This window comes from Trichosurus vulpecula, chromosome 1 (genome assembly GCF_011100635.1).
Source record: "Trichosurus vulpecula isolate mTriVul1 chromosome 1, mTriVul1.pri, whole genome shotgun sequence".
NCBI lineage: Eukaryota > Metazoa > Chordata > Mammalia > Diprotodontia > Phalangeridae > Trichosurus > Trichosurus vulpecula.
The window spans coordinates 147,527,025-147,544,308 of NC_050573.1; the positions used below are offsets into that span (position 1 = coordinate 147,527,025).

At 33.6% G+C, this 17,284-nt stretch overlaps 1 protein-coding gene across 1 annotated transcript in view; it reads right to left on the reverse strand.

The window, feature by feature from the left end:
• The window catches only part of VPS13B (vacuolar protein sorting 13 homolog B), a 1,100,792-nt gene that overhangs the window by 803,902 nt on the left and 279,606 nt on the right, over positions 1-17,284 (reverse strand). Inside the window, 3 exon segments of the mRNA XM_036759288.1 lie at positions 5,661-5,747; positions 5,750-5,833; positions 6,946-7,080. Of these exon segments, the coding sequence (XP_036615183.1) occupies positions 5,661-5,747; positions 5,750-5,833; positions 6,946-7,080 (306 nt within the window).

The following is a 17,284-nucleotide window of genomic DNA, read 5'->3' on the forward strand; positions in this document are numbered from 1 at the left end:
TGTGGTGGACACAGGCAGGCCACATGGGGGCACATGGCCCATGTCTTGGACAGTGCTGATCTACATGAAAATTTTGTTAATCATCACAGTTTCTAATGCAGTCAGTCAATAAGCATTTATTATATGCCAAATATTGTTCAATAAGCCTTGGGGATAAGAAAAAGACAGTCCCTCCCCTCAAGGTACACACAATCTAACTATGTACAAACAAGGAAATAGTTTAACTACTCCTGCCCAATTACCTTTTTAATTATTCTGTATGCATTTTACATTTATGGATACATGCTCACATATTATGTTGTCCCTTCAAATGGAATTTAAGTTCTTTGAGGGTTTAGTATAGTGCCCAATGCATGTTAAACACTTCATAAGTGCTTGTTGATTGATTAAAGAAAGTATCAAAAAGTAGATGTAGTGGCAAAATGGTGAGAATCTATTAATAGATAGCCCATGCACTCTTGTCCATCTTTACCTTCTCAACATTTCTCTCCTTTCTTGATTTTTGTGACACCACTCTCACCTGGTTTTCCTCCTCTTTGGGTGACCACTTCTCAGTCTTCTTCTGGGATCTTCATATTGGCCACGCCTGCTAAACATAGATGTCTTCGGAGGTTATATCCTTGGCTCGCTTTTCTCCCTTCATATCATCTCATTTAGTGATCTCATTAGCACCCACAAATTCAATTTTTATCTCTGTGCAGATAACTAATAGATGGGGGAAATGCTCTCGTGACCTCTAGTCTTGAATCTCCAACTCTCTATTAGATACATGAGCTGGATGACCCACAGATATCTTAAATTCAACACATCCAAAATTTAATTTCTCTTTCCTCTGCAGCCTTCCTTTCTCCCTAACCTCTCTATTACTGTCAAGAGTGCCAACATCTTACTAACAGCCCAAACCTAAGTGTCATACCTGACTCCTCACTCTTATTTCCCTCCACTAGCCAAATTCTGTTGTTTCTACCTTCACAATATTTCTCATATACATCCCCTCCTCTCCTATGACAGCTGCCAGCCAAGTACAGGTCCTTAACACCTCACACCTAGTCTCCTGCCTTCTGGTTGACCTCCCTACCTCAAGTCTTTCTCCATTCCAGTCCAACTTTCATTCAGTTGCCAAAGTAATCTTAAAACACAGTCTCTCCTTTACTCAACTATTACAATTGCTTCTATTACTTCCAGGACAAAATATAAAATTATCTGGTTGGTTTTTATACCTCTTTGCAAACTGGCTCCTTCCTAGCTACCTTTACAATCTTCTTACATTTTATTCTCCTCCATGTACTTTTTGATTTAGCAATACTAGTCTTCTTGCTGCTCCTCACTCACAACACTCCACTGCCTGATTCTGCTCCTTCCCACTAGTTACCTCCCCATCCCTGAAATGATCTCCCTCCTCTTTTCCACCTCCTGGCTTCCCTGACTTCCTTTAAGAATCATCTCAAATCCCACTTACAGCAAAAACAAACAAACAAAAAAATAAAACAAAAACAACTTTTCCACCCTCTTCCCCATACACTGTCAGCTTCTCTCCTCTGAGATTACTTTCAGATTTTCCAGATTAGCTAACACTACCACCACCTTCTCCCGACCCCCCCCCCCCACCCCCACTCACTCACCTCTAGTGGCTTTCCATTATCTCTACAGTAAAATGCAAACTACTGTTACATTTTAAATACGTTCACAATCTAACTCCTAGCTATCCTTCCAGCCTCACTGGAATTCTGTAATCTAGCCAGACTGGCTTTCTTTATGCTTCTCAAACCTGATGCTCCATCTCTCTTCTCCCTGCCCTATGATTAGCTGTCTCATGTGCCTGAAATGCACTCTCCTCATTTCTACTTCACTGTGTCCCACTCTTACTTTAAGATATAGCTCAAGCATCATCTTCTACAGGAATCCTTTCTCAGTTGCTCTAACTACCAATGCTCTCCTTCCCAGAAACCTAGTTTTTAACCCCTTATATACTTACATTTATTCAATTGTATTTGTGTTTTTTGCATTTGTTAGTGTTCTCATTCCTCCAGTCCCCCTTATTAGAAGGGATTATAATTCTTATTACTTGTCCCCCCAATACTGTGACCTATCACACAGCAAGTGGGTTACAGTTGTTGATTGACCTCAAGGACTCACAGCATCAAGAAATTAAATTAAGTGTACTACATGTAAGTTTGTTGGCTATAGCCTTGTATATAACTACAGGAACACAGGCAGAAGCATACACTAGATAAACAGGTAAGAGTGAGATCTACATCACGAGAAGGCAATACCCAAACCTACATATTACACAATCACTCCATCCATGGAAAGGCATATCTAATCATTCTTACACACCACCACCCCCACCTAGTTCTCCAATGATATGCTGCATCTTTTTTTTTTTTCCAACTGTATCTAGTTTGGAAAAAGTTAATTCTACTGGGCAAAGGCTACAAAAGGAAATTTTAAAAGCAGACTAATAGCTTGATTACTTGAGTGAAAAGACAACATGGGTAAAAAGAATCTAGTGATGCAAGTCTTTATACACTATTCTCTGAGCTGAACTAGGCTCTGGCATGTACCCTGGTGGTTTGAGTGATATAAGAATAAAACAAAATACTAACAGGTCAAGTAACAGTTGTTGTTTTTTTTAAAGACATATTTACTTCCTAATAGCAGAAGAAAAAATAGTCAATATAACACTTAATTTATGGCTGTCCCCAATCCCTAGAATGTTCTTTCTCCTCATCTTTGGCTTCCCTGGTTTCCTTTTAGTTCCAACTAAAATCCTACCTTCTATAGAAAGCCTTCCCCAACTCCTCTAATTCTAATGTCTTCCCTCTGTTAATCATTTTTTAAAAAAAAATTATTTATTTTTAGTTTTCACCATTCACTTCCATAAGATTTTGAGTTCCAAATTTTCTCCCCATACCTCCCCTCCCCCAACAGCGTGCAATGTGCAATCTGATACAGGCTTTACATATATATTCATATTAAACATATTTTCACATTAGTCATGTTGTAAAGAAGAATTAAAACCAATGAGAGAACTCACAAGAAAGTAGAAATGTTAATCATTTCTTATTTATCCTATACATAGATTGCGTGAACATTTTTGTCTGCTTATTATCTCCCCCATTAGACTATGAGTTCCTCAAGACCAGGGACTGTCTTTTTCCTGTTTTTGTATCCCCAGCACTTAGCATAGTGTCTAATACACAGCAGGCACTTAATCAACATTGATTGACTGGCTGACTATGTAGATATACATTAAAGACAACTATCTTTAATCCGGCTGAGAGAAGCTCCCTCAGAAGTTGCCCATTGTTTTCCACCATCAAAGATGAGAGAGCTCCTAGGGTTTGTCAGTTGTAATGTTAACAGCATAACCCATTAGTCCCTTAGGCCAAAGAAGTCCCAATGATAGACTGAATACTTCTTAAGAAACATACATTATTATTGATATCTTTCACTTTTTCACAGCACCAAAAATTTTCCACATAACAAAAAGAATTGTAAAAGAAAAAAGAAAAATCAATAGTTCTCAATACTTTCTAAAGGAAAAACTAGCCTAACTTGGAAGGGAACAAGGATTAGGATATTACTGCTAATACCCAGATAGAAGCCCCTGATTTTCACAGCACAAAGTGGATAATACACAATAGACATACTATTTCTTTAACCAGAATATCCTTTTTCCCAACATCAGTTATGGTATTTAATACTTTGGGCTGTGAAATATTTTCATATTCATATATGACATAATAGTTTATATTTGTACATTCATGTTTTGCTATATATTTGCCAATACATGGGAAAGAAATGTCTTACTTCTTTTCATAGTCATCTGACTCTCACTCATGGTCCCCTACTTTCTTTTTGTATTCATGCGGTAAACATTCTGCTCCTTCTTCCTATGGCCTTTCCTTTAGAGCTTACTTTTTGGTTTTCTTCTATTTAATAGCCACATAATTTTCTGGGTTAGTGCTTTTAATAAATTAATTTTTTCCTTTTGTTGGAAGCATTTATCCCTTACCCCCTGCCATGATTCTTAAAGGAAGTCTGTTAAGCCTTTACCAAACTGGGCTAAAAACACTCAACTTTAGCTCTTAAGCCACCTCAAATTCATACAGTATTTCCAATTCCACTACCATCCAACAAATTCCAAGAAGCCCTGGGGGAAATTCATTGAGCACCTCACCTGATGCATATTTTACTGCTTGCTAAAAAAAAAAAAGTCTACTCTGGTTACTTTGGGGTTTTTGGTTAATTGAGACACCTTCGTATTTTTTTTAAGTTCCAATGTCCAAGTACACTTGTTTATCCTACTCTGAGCACCTGTCCTACATATACCTATTTAAACCTTTTATATAAACATAAGATGAAAATTAATTACTTTAAAGTTGGTGTAATTAATAATAATATGTACAACCACTATAAACCATGTAATAAATCCCTCAAGAATAAATGGGCATGCTGGGATAGAATAAGAGAGAAAATTTAAACTGAACATCCCTGTTCGGTATATTATAACAAAAATGATTATAATGATAACAGACCTAGCTAACATTTATGCAGCACTTCAAGGTTTACAAGGCACTTTGCACATGTCCCATTTAATCTTCTCAACAAGCCTATAAGTGCTATTATTATCCTCATTTCAGAAGTAAAGAATTTAAGACTAAGAGAGGTTAAGTGACTTGTCCATGGTCATAAGGCAAGCCAGAGAATGCCTGAGACAGGACTCAGACTTCTTTATAGATTCAAGCCTAATGCTCTAGTCACTGTGTAACCAGACCTAGTTTTAAGAAAAACATATTACCTTTGAAAACTGACTCCAAGCTAAAGGAAAATCTTCAAAATACCAATCAAATGTTCACATTCCAAATTTACAAACATTCCTAATTAAACACATCACAAACAGTCAAGGTTTTGAATCTTCTCCAATAAAGTATAAAATAACATGAAGAAACAGCTATAACTATAGATTTATCATTACATTTATAATTTCCCTTTAGGTTACCTTGAACAAATAAGAACTATATATAAAAATGGATAGATAATAAATTGTTGATAAAAATGTCAAGAAGTTATTTGAGCCATCCTGACAAGTTAAATCATACCAAATCAGAGCTGGAAGGCCACTTAATATAACCCACCACTCAACAAGAATCCCCTATATCACATTCTCAACAAGGGCACACACCCTCTAAAGGAAAGGAAAATGCACTATTTCCTAAGAACACTGATTTAAAAGTCATGTTGGTTGGAGTTTGAGGGTTCAGGCAAAGGTAGAAAATTATGGAAATTGGCCAAAGTCAAATGATAAATAAAAGTAAACTTTCTCTATCACAAACTGAAAGGAAGAATGCATATATATACACATATATCCACATACCCATAGGACCTTCCATTTTTCTAACCCAATGGATGCTTGTTCATATGAGTGCTGAGGATCTGGCTCATAAAGGCAAATTTACTTATCTAAAATGACTACAATTTATGAAAAGAAAAAAAATGATATAATTATTCATTTTGATTTTCAAAAAGAATAACTGAAGTTTTATACCCAATGGTTATAGAGTCTTCAAGAGACAGATTCGACTCAAAAGAAGTCCTGCTGGAAATGAAAGTGCAAAAATGATATGAACATATTATAATACAAGTTTTGTACTTACCTGAATTATGACAGTAGTCCACAGATTGGGGAATTTGCATTGTAAAGACTATCAAATCTGGGGCTAACAGAGATTCTGGCTTTCTGCTTCATTGAGCCATTTGCTGCTGTGGAGGTCTTTGGTGTCAGAAGGGCCCTGAATTAACGGAATCAGTTTCTCTTTTCCATTCTCACCTAAATAAAAATATCAGTGTTAACCTTTAAATTACAAGCACTTTTCCCGTAAATTTGTAATGAGCCCACGTTTCAATATATCTTAAAAGATCAAGCTACAAGGTAACATTATTAGCAGAATGATTAGAATTTATATCTATTACACTGACAACCCATTTTATACCACATTGATCTCTGTATAACTATAATCTGAGATAACTGAATAATCCTAAATTAAAAGTCCAAATTATAATCCATCTAAACAGTTGTTCCTCAAATCATTGGAAATAAGTCATCTAAGAATGTCAGTAATATTGGAACCCAAAGTTAACAAACAGCAAGACAATTTAGTATAAATCGATTTTTTTTTATTTTTAAATGCGTTCAAAAAAAAATTTTTTTATTATTTACATTATTGGTTAACCCTCTCCCTACCACCCTAGAAAGCCAGGCCTTGTAACAAATAGAATTTAAAAAAAAAAGGGGGGGGGGGAAGGGGAATCAAAATAACCAATTTAAACATATTTTATAATTCAAACCTGAAAGTTAATGGAGTTTAATGTGAATCAAGGTATAAAAAAATAATAAAAGGTGATAAGAAAGTTGACCAGCTTCTCAATACAGATTATTTTTAAAATGAGTAACATTAACTTCTTTTTTTGAGATTTTCTCACATATCATTATATTAAAAGGCTACATCTAGTTGTCTGTAATGGTCAGTTTTCCTCCCAAGCATTCTAGTGAAGGAAAAAAAAAAGCTTTAAAAGTGTTTTTGCAGCTAGTATATATGCATAATACATATGCATGCATGTATATACATATATCGCACAAACTTACATTGAGATTTGGTGTAAAAAATGTATACATTTTCAAGGAACTCTTTAAAAATAATTCCTCTAATTTTCTTCAAAATCAATCTTAAAAATAATAGAACTTTTAAATTAAAAAAAATTTATTAAGCCAAGTAGCATCATCCTGGCAAAATAAAAAGGAAAAAGGAGAAATAAAATTTAAAAACCCTCTGATTCATAGGAACAATGAGTAAATTCTTGTTTCAGTAACACTCCTTGTAAAAAGCAAGGCCAATTCTCCTATACAGGCAATAAAGTTTTACATGGTCCAGCTGCACATACCTGGGGCTTTGGCACAAATTTTTATTGATCCCACGGTCCCAGAGGCACATTTGACCAATGATGTGCTGCAGTACTTCAATTCAACATTCTGGATTGAGCCCTCAAGAGTTGGCAAGGGATTCTTAGATTTCACACCTAATAAAAGAAAACTGCAAATGTACTAGCTGGTTGAATTTAAATAATTTTTATATTCCTTCACCAAGGCATTTAAACTTAATTATGCTTTAATTATCTACCTCAGATGTTCTTATAATATTTGTGCTATGTTTCATAGTTTGGTGTTTAGGAGGTGAGAGAATGCAATTTTAAAATATATGATCTGTAATAACTATATTTATACAGTCAACTATCAAGATTATGTAGAAAAGCAGTTTATTCAGAAATAGATACTTTTTAAAATAGTTATATATAGCTTTGATATTTATGCTATATATAACCTAGGAAGTGCAACATTTTCCTAATTAATTTCACTTAAATTTTAAATAAAATTATTTTGTAGCTTAGACTCCCTAACAGTAGTCTGAAGGATCTGAAAGGATGACAAAGCAGAATTTTTAAATAGTAAATAATCTACATGTTAATAATTAAGGTTGCCATATATGCTTCCCAAATAAATGTAAAAAAGATTATATTTCAATTGACCAACCAATAAGTATTTATTGAATGCCAAGTATTTGCTAAGTGGGGTTAGCTTAATTTCCAATTCTTTTCAATATTTATTGCCTATTACATCCTGCCACTATCCTAAACTTGAGCTGTAAAGATAAACACAACGTAGTCCCTTTTCTCAGAGAGCTGACATTCTATTGGCTATAGACACTTATCCTAAAGAAGCCTGCGATTTAGAAGTAGTATAGGATTTGAGGAAAGGTAGCGGGACCAGTAAGAGAGAAAAGCTAGATAGAATTTGAAACAGGTCTCAAATTATGGATAGGATTAAGGTTGAGGGATAAGAGAAAAGGACATTATACCTACTGAAAAGTCATTATATATGTATACATAATTCACATGTGTCTACATTTAAGTATAAATGAATATTCCTGTTACAAGACCTTTTCTTTTCTCCTCATGCCTCATGTTAGTCAGAGAGAGAGAGAGAGACAGACAGAGAGAGAGAGAGAGAGGACAGAGGAGAGAGAGACACAGAGAGAGAGAGAGAGAGATTGATTATCCTTCACGTTACAGATTCTTGTGAATGACTAACAAAGTCAGTAGATAAATTTTTATTATTGGTCACAACTGAATACATTAAAGATATTTGCCTTTTTTTCTAATTATGGATGTCATTTCTTGAGCCCATATATTTCTTTTATTTGCCAGATCATAAGATCACAGATTTACAGATGGAAGGGACCTTAGAGAGTATCAGCCCAACTACTTCATTTATAGATGAACTAAAGCCAGAAAGTCTCACTGTCCAGTCTCTTGCACAGAGTTAGTGGCAGAGGCCAAAATTTGAACCCAGGTCTTGATACTCTGGTACTCTTTCTAGCAACAAGCTGCCTTCCAGTGACTTAATTCAAAATGAGCAACTGCATTTCTAAATCTGGAACAGTGATTATGTGAATTTATGATACATTTCTGATTCTTTTTCAGTACTTGATATTTATGATGCAACATCTAAAATTTCAACATGTCCTGAAGAGTACAAAATAAGACAAAATTAAACATTCAACTTCCCTTTACCCTTTACTTAAATTGACTGCTTAAATACCCCAATGCCATCTATCATATGCTAATATCAAGTTCAAACAGCATGTAAACTACGAAATATAAAACAAGATAAAGAACTCATTCATCTTTCCCATTCTCTTCAGGAGATGAATTCATTTGCACATAGAAGCTCCCAAATTACTGTCTCAAAGGCTTTTATTGCAGTCAGGATTTATAAACTGAAACTGGGGCATACCTAAAAGCATCTTTGTAGATGAATTTAATTGTTTTAATTTATGATCATTTATCATGATTTCTATCATACTCAGCACTTAACAGCACTTGGAAAATACTCAGCTTTTGGTCATAAGAAAAAAGTGGGTTTAGTGGTTTCATACTAGTCCATATCTTAAAATATATTAGGTAATTATCAAACTATCTGACACAGGAAAGTGCTTTTTACACTCTTTCCTATAAGAGGCTGAGAAATAAGTGAAACAGCAGAGGTGTCATTGGAGGTCAAAGTTAAAAGTCAATCGGCAATCCTGCAAAGATAGGCTTACTAAATACCTGTCTACACAATTTTTCATTCAGTCTAATGTCAATAGTATTTAAGGTTCTCATTTTAATAAGCAATGCATTTATTGATCCATATTTTATAGAAATTTTGATATCTGAAATACTAGTTGGTCAGAATTTGTTCTGGGGCAAACTTAAAAGAATAAGGGGCTTAAAGCTAATATTTTTTAAACTACTACAAATTCAAATAACAGAAAAAGAAAACACATTATAATAAAATCTTAATAGCCTATTCTAATAGAAGACAGAGCTCATAATGACAAACGATTGTGGATTTCCCCTCCATCTTACAGTAATTTCAATAGTAGTCAAAAATAAAGGCAAAAGGAAGAGAAAGAGAATTGAATAGTGAGGATAATCTTCTATCAAATAATAACAAACTGTTAATCCCTCATGTGGATACCTAAAATTAATAGCGAAAGATGATATTAGGAAAATAGTGAAGTTAGCAACTGAACAAATAAAAGAGAAAAAAAAAGAGAGAAACAGAAATATTTGTATTCCAATAAAGAAAACATAAAAAATATAGCTAGATGAAAATCTCACAGAAGTTTTTTAAAGGAATCACACAAATGTGTACACAGTATACATGGATGTGTACTTAACACTGACTGATACTATTCAATATTTATATCAATTTGTAAGTTGGTGAACCAGCATTTACTAAGTGACACGTACTTCACAAAACTCTGGGGAGACAAAAAAAAAATCATGATCCTGCTCTCAAGGAGCTTACATTCTAATGAGAGCACACAAACAACTCTGCATATACAATATATATATATATATACATATATACCCATATATACATGTATATATGTATGTATGTATAAATATAATATGCATATATACGGTCATTTAGAGAGAAGACAATAATTTTGGGGGAGACTGAGAAAAGGCTATTGCAAAAGATGATTTGAGCGGAGTCACGAAACCAGGGAAGCCAGGAGGTGAAAGTGAGAAACGAGCATTTTAGCCAGTAAAAAGGCATGGGATTAAGAGACGGGAATACCCTGTCAAAAAAAAACACTAAGAAGGCCACTGTCACTATGTTATTGATTATGTGAAGGAGAACTGTACCTTGTCAAAAGGATTTTCTGTATACTATTGATATAATCCTATGATTATGTTTTGTATTAACACGGTCAACTACATGTTTACATATGTTTATAGTTCTAATATTAAAGTAGCCCTACATTCCTATTGTGAATCCAGCCTGGTTATAGTAAATAATTTTTTGTTATGTTACTGAAATTTCTTTGCTAACATTTTGTGTAAAATTTTGCATCAATATTAATGATATTGCTCTACAATTTTCATTCTTTGTTTTGACTCTTCCTGATTTAGGTATTAAGTCCTTCTATATACCATAGAAAGAATTTGGAAATGCCAATTCTTTTTTTGTTCTTCAAATAGTTTATGGAGCATAGGCATTGATTTTCAAATGATGTAATTTGCCTGTAAATCATTGTTGTCCTGAATTTTTTCTTTTGGGAGTCCATTTGCTTCTGCAATTTCTTTTTAGTTTTCTTTTCTTTCTTTTTTTTTTTTTTAAAGATTAAGTTATTGACTCCTCTGTTCCTTTTTTTGTTAATCTAGACTTTTTAAATTTGTAAATATTCATCTCTTCATTTAGATTTTCAAACTCATTTCATATAATTAGGTGAAATAGTTCCTAATAATTTCATTCTTCATTAGATGTGAATCATTTTTTTTCTATTTTTGATATGGTTATTTGGTTTTCTTTTTAAAAAATCAAGTTAGCTAATGTTTATTAGTTATAATTCTTTTAAGAAAAGCCAGCTCCAAATTTCATTACTGTTGTTATTATTATTTTCAATTTTGTTAGTGTCTTCTTCGATTTATAAGATTGTAATTTTGGTGTCTAATAGAGGTTTTAAATTTGATGTTCTAGGTATTTTAGTTGATTAGAGATATAACATTGTTCCTAACATATAACATAGAGATATAACATTGTTCCTAAACACTGCTTTGACTGGATCCCAACATTTTGTTTTGATGTCTCGTCATTATCTCTAATGAAATTACTGTTTCTATGATTTGTTTTTTTGACTCACATTTTATTACATTTAGTTTCCAATTAATTTTTTGGCATTTTATCCTTGACCTTTCATTAAATATAATTTTTATATCACTGTGGCCTATAAAAGTTACATTTAATATTTCTGCTTTTCAGCGTTTGTGGGGTTGTTTTAATACATGGTCAGCTTCTGTAAAAGTATCATGCATAGCTGATATAGATACACATACATACATAGGTATGTATATTTAGACACACACTCCTTTTTATTTCTATTCAATAACCTCTAGAGTTACCATTAACTTTTAAAAATTCTATTTAAAAATATCTATCCTTCACTTCTTTTTTAAAAGATAGATTTATTCTAGTCTGAGAGGGGTGAATTGAGGTCTTCTATTTACTCTTTGTAAATGATTTATTTTTATTATTTTAAATTCTATGCAATTTGGTGCTTATATGTTAGTATTGATATTAGTTCATTATCTGTGATACCCTTCACAAAATGCAGTTTTCTTTTTAATAGCCTTTAATTAAGTTTATTTTTGCTGTTGCTTTTTCTGTGGTGTGACCGATTCTCACAACCATTAACCAGAGCATAGATTATAGTTGTCTTAATTCAAGGACCAATGCTTCATAATCTTCTCAAATTGATTAAGCAACTTCTTTACATTTCTTCCTTATATACTGCTCAAAGTCTGAGGAAGGGACATTCTTTACAAGGTTCAGAATGGGCCACTTCACAGTCAGTCAATTATTAAATAAGTGTTAAGCACCCTCTCTCTCTCTCTCTCTCTCTCTCTCACGAAAACATGAAAACAACTATGTACAAACAAGATATATACATGGCAAATTGGAGATGATCAAAAGAGAGAAGGCACTAACATTTAAAAAGAACCTTTTTGTTTTCAGTCCCAAATTTTCTCCCTCTTCCTCCTCCCTCATTCATTGAGAAGGCAAGAAATATAATACCCATTATACATATGAAGTCATGCAAAACATAATTCTATGTTAGCTATTTAGCAAAATTAAAAGCAAGAAAAACAAAGAAAGTAATAAAATATGCTTCATCCTGCACTGCATTCATCAGTTCTTTCTCTGGAGGTGGATAGCATTTTTCATCATGAGTCCTTTGGAATTGTTTTGGATCATTGTATTGATTAGAGCTAAGTCTTTCACAGTTGCTCATCCTTACAATATCGCTGTTACTACATATAATGTCCTCCTAGTTCTGTTCATTTCTTTTGCATCAGTTTAAATAAGTATTCCCAGGTTTTTCTGAAATCATTCCCCTTGTTATTTCTTATAGTACAAATAGTATCCATTGCAATCATATACACAACTTGTTCAGCCATTCCCCAAATGATGGAAATTCCCCAATTTCCAATTTGTTTTCTTTTTGCCATCACAAAAACTGCTGATATAAATATTATAGGTCCTTTGCTTTATTCTTTGATTTCTTTGTATACAGACTTAGTATCAGCGTTACTGGGTCAGAAGGTAGGCATAGTTTTATAGCCCTTTGGGCATTATTTCAAATGTTCTCCAGGATGACTAGTCACAGTTCTATCAACAGTGCACTAGTTTATCTGTTTTCCACATCCCCTCCAGCATTTGTTATTTTCCCTTTTTTGTCATGTTAGTCAATCTGATGGGTATAAAGTAGTACCTCAGAGTTTTAATTTGCATTTCTCTATTAATGATTTTAGATTATTTTTCATATGACTACTGGTAGCTTTGATTTCTTCTTTTGAAAACTGCTTGTTCACATTGAGAAGGCACTACTAGCATTAAAGGCTCTCAGGAAGGACCTTTTTGTCAAAGAATGAAAATTGTAGAGCAATATTATTAATATTGATGCAAAATTTTACAGAAAATATTAGCAAAGAAATTTCAGCAACATAACAAAAAATTATATACTATGACCAGGCTGGATTCATAATAGGAATGTAGGGCTGCTTTCATATTAGAACTATAAACATATAGAAACATATAGCTGACTGTATTAATACAAAAAAAACATGGGATTATATCAATAGATACAGAAAATCCTTTTGACAAGGCACAACACCCATTCCTCTTAAAGTAATTAGAAAGCATAGGAATAATACAACTTTCCTCAATATCATAAGAAGTATCTATCAAAAGGGGCAGGAAGGTGGCGCAGTGAATAGAGGGCTGGCTCTAGAGCCAGGAAGACTCATCTTTCTGAGTTCAAATCTGACCTCCGACACTTACAAGCTGTGTGACACGGCAATAATCATGTAACCCTGTTTGCCTCATTTCCTCATTTGTAAAATGAGCTAGACAAGGAAATGGCAAACCACTGAAGTATCTTTGCCAAGAAAACCTCAAATGGGGTCATGAAGAGGTGGACATATCTGAAAACATCATCTATCAAAAACCAAAAAGTAGCATTAGTTGTAATGGAGTTAAACTAAAGACCTTTCCAATAATATCAGAAGTAAAGCAAAGATGTACTTGTCACCATTATATGAAATGATACTACAACGCTAGCTACAGTAATAAGAAAAGAAAAAGAAGCTGAGAGAATAAACAGGGAAAAACAAAATATTTGGGAAACTATTGGGAAAATTGGAAAGTAGTTGAGCAGAAACTAGGTCTAATCCAATATTTAACAAAATGTAACAAAATAATCTCCAAATGGACACGACTTAGACGTGAAGGGAGACATCACAAACAAATTAGAGGAGCAAGGAAGAATTATCTGTTAAATCTATGGATAAAGAAATGGCTCATAATTAAATAAGAGACCGAGAAATCACAGAAAGTAACATGGATAATTTTGATTATATACGATTTAAACATTTTTAGCACAAACAAAACTAATACAGCTAAAATCAGAAGAGAAGCAGGTAAATGTAGGGTGGGGGTGGATCTTTGTAGCAAGTTTTACTGATAAAGGTCTCATTTTCTAAGATATAAGAGGGACTGAATAAAATTTCTAAGAATAAGAGTCAATTCCCAGTTGACAGTCAAAACGATATGAACATGCAATTTTCAGAGGAAGAAACCCATGCTTTCCATTATCCATATGAAAAAACACTGCAGATCACCAATAATTAGAGAAATGCAAATTAAACAACTGTGAATGTGGTAGAAGATTACTATACTGTATGACAGGATGAATGGAATGGTTTCAGAGAAAACAAGGAAAACAGAGTAAGTGAGTAAAAACAGGAAAATTATCATACATAGGAATACACAGGACATATACATATTCCTGTATATAATTTGTATGTATGTATGTATATGTGTGTATTAATGACAACAATGGAAAAACAAACAACTTTGAAATATTTAGGAAATCTGACTGAAGCAATGACCAACCATGATTTCCAGAGGACTCATGAAGAAACATACTTTCTATCTCCTCATAAAAAAGTGATTGCAACAGTTCTTTTTGTTTGTTTTCATATGACTAAAGTGGGACATGGAAGTGGGTATTTTTGCTTGGTTGTACATGTTTATAGTGGCAGGTAGGTGGTGCAGTGGATAGAGTGCCTGGCCTGGAGTCAGGAGTTCAAACCCAACCTCAGACACTTACTAGCTGTGTGATCCTGGGAAAGTCATTTAAACCCTGTTTGCTTCAGTTTCCTTATCTGTAAAAATGAGCTGAAGGAACTGGCAAATAGCCACTGGCAAAAATATCTTTGCCAAAAAAAAAAACCAAAAAGGGGTTATGAAGAGTCAGACACAAATGAAAAACACTAAACAACAACATTTTTATAACGGGGTTTTGTTTTTCTTGTCTTTTCAGTGGGGGTTGGGAGGAAGGTGGACAAAGAGAAATGCTGATTTTCATTTAAAAATAAAATTTAATTTTAAAAAAGAGAAGGGAATGAGAGGAAAGGTAATAAAGGCACAGATTTAGCTAAGAGGGATGCACAGATCAAGCGAGGGTTTCCTAAGGATAGAGAGACATAGGCATGTTTGTAGGCAGCAAGAAATCAAAAATTAGACTAAGAGAGACTGATGATTAGTGAGAGAATAGAGGTCAATCCGGAAGAAAGGATGGAATGGAGAAGGGTCACATCTTCATGTGAAACAGAGGTGAAGGAAGAGATAGTAGGAGAAGGCATCTAATATGATGTAAGGAGGGGAGAAGAAGATGATCTTGGCACAATGCCTCAACTTTTTCAATGAGATAAGAAATAACAGAGAGGGGATGCAATAGAAAGTTTGAGGAGGACTGAATAAACATTTGGAAAAGCTTTTACAAAAACTGATAATATACTGGCACATAAGATTTCTTTAAAGAAAATGAAGAAAAGCAGAAATACTACACACATCATATACTGGTCATAATGCAATTAAATTATATTCAATAATTGTCTTCAAAGAAGGAACATAATTAAATAATAAATTCTAAAAACAATTGAGTCAAAGAACAATTACAGAAACAATAGAGGATGTCATTAAAAAATGACAATAATGAAACAACATAGCAGAGTTTCTAAGATGCATCTATAGCATTTCTGAAGGGAAAACTTCAAATTAAATGAAATAATTAATAACTTGAGCAAAGTTGCAAGGTACACTGGCTAAATCCACATAAATTTCAGCATTACTAGAAAACAAACAAAAAGAAAAAACAAAAACAAATACCCAGGAGAACTAAAAGGATAAACTCTACTCAAAATAACTATGAAATATATAAAATATATGAGAGCATATCTTCCAAGATTCACTCAGGGACAATATTAGCCTGCTTATAAAATACAACCTTGCATGAATACAGACAGACTCAGCTATTAGTGTAACATTCACTGCTAATGGGTAGGTCAAAGCATTTGAGATTGACACCACTACTCTAACCATTAATAATTAAAGAAATGAAAGTTAAAGCAACTCTTAGGTTCCACCTGATACCTATGAGAATGGCAAAGATGACAAAGAATAAAGGATAAATGTTGGAGAGGCTGTGGGAAAACAGCATATTGGTGAAGCTATGAATTGGTTCAGCGATTCTGTAAGACAATATGAAAGTGTGCCCCGAAAGTTACCAAGGTGTGCATACCCTTTGACCCAATTATTCTACTACTAAGCATACTCAGAAGAAATTTAAGAAAAAGAGAAGTAAATAAGTTTAAAAAAGTTATAGTACCTCTTTTCATAGTAGCCAAAATTTGAAACCAAGGGGATGTCCTCTATTAAGGGATGGCTAAACAAATTGGACTATATAAATATAATGGAAGGATAATGTAACATAAAAAAATTACAAATGAACATTTCAGAGAACACTGGGAAGACGTTTCTGACTGACAAAGACGAAACGAACTAGGAAACAATTTAACAGTGATAAAAATATTTTAAAGCAAAACACTCTGAAAGACTTTGGAACCCCAATCAAGCACAAGTTCAAAAGAAGGAAGATTAACATGTCACTTCCGAAACAGGAGTGAAAAACTTAAATGTGGACAGAGACATGCATTTTCTAGACTCTCAGTGTTATGGAGATGCAACTGTACTACGTTAATAGAGAGAGTTTCCTCATCCAGGAGCTCCTAATGACAATGAAAACCAAGTGCAATTCCCAGCCCCATTCCACACAAGCTATATGAATTAATCTATATAGCACTGAAAAGGTCTTGCTTGTCTTCCAGAAGCACACAGATGCCTCCTCTCCTTTTACTTCAGTCCCATCTACTTAAAAGTCTTTTATAGCCTCTTCATCTCACTCCTACCTTTACCAAATAGAGCCAAATATAGTAATGATTACCTTTCCCTATCCCAAATCCAAATAGCTCTTAAAACTATCTCAAATCATACCTACTCCAGGAAGTCTCTTCAGATTAATCAAAGGACAAATTTCTCTTCTCCTCACGCTATCCATTAAAACACCTAAATGGGGTTTTTGTTCATGATACTTATAATAATAGGCACACACTTTTATTAGAATAGCAATACTTAACATAACAGGCATGCTGAGCATAATAATTAAATAACTGCTTGTTGATACCAGGGGAAAAAAGCACAAAGTGTCCACTTCATGGAGAATATCCACACTCTTTCAAAATATTCAAGTACCCTGGAGAAATCAACTTT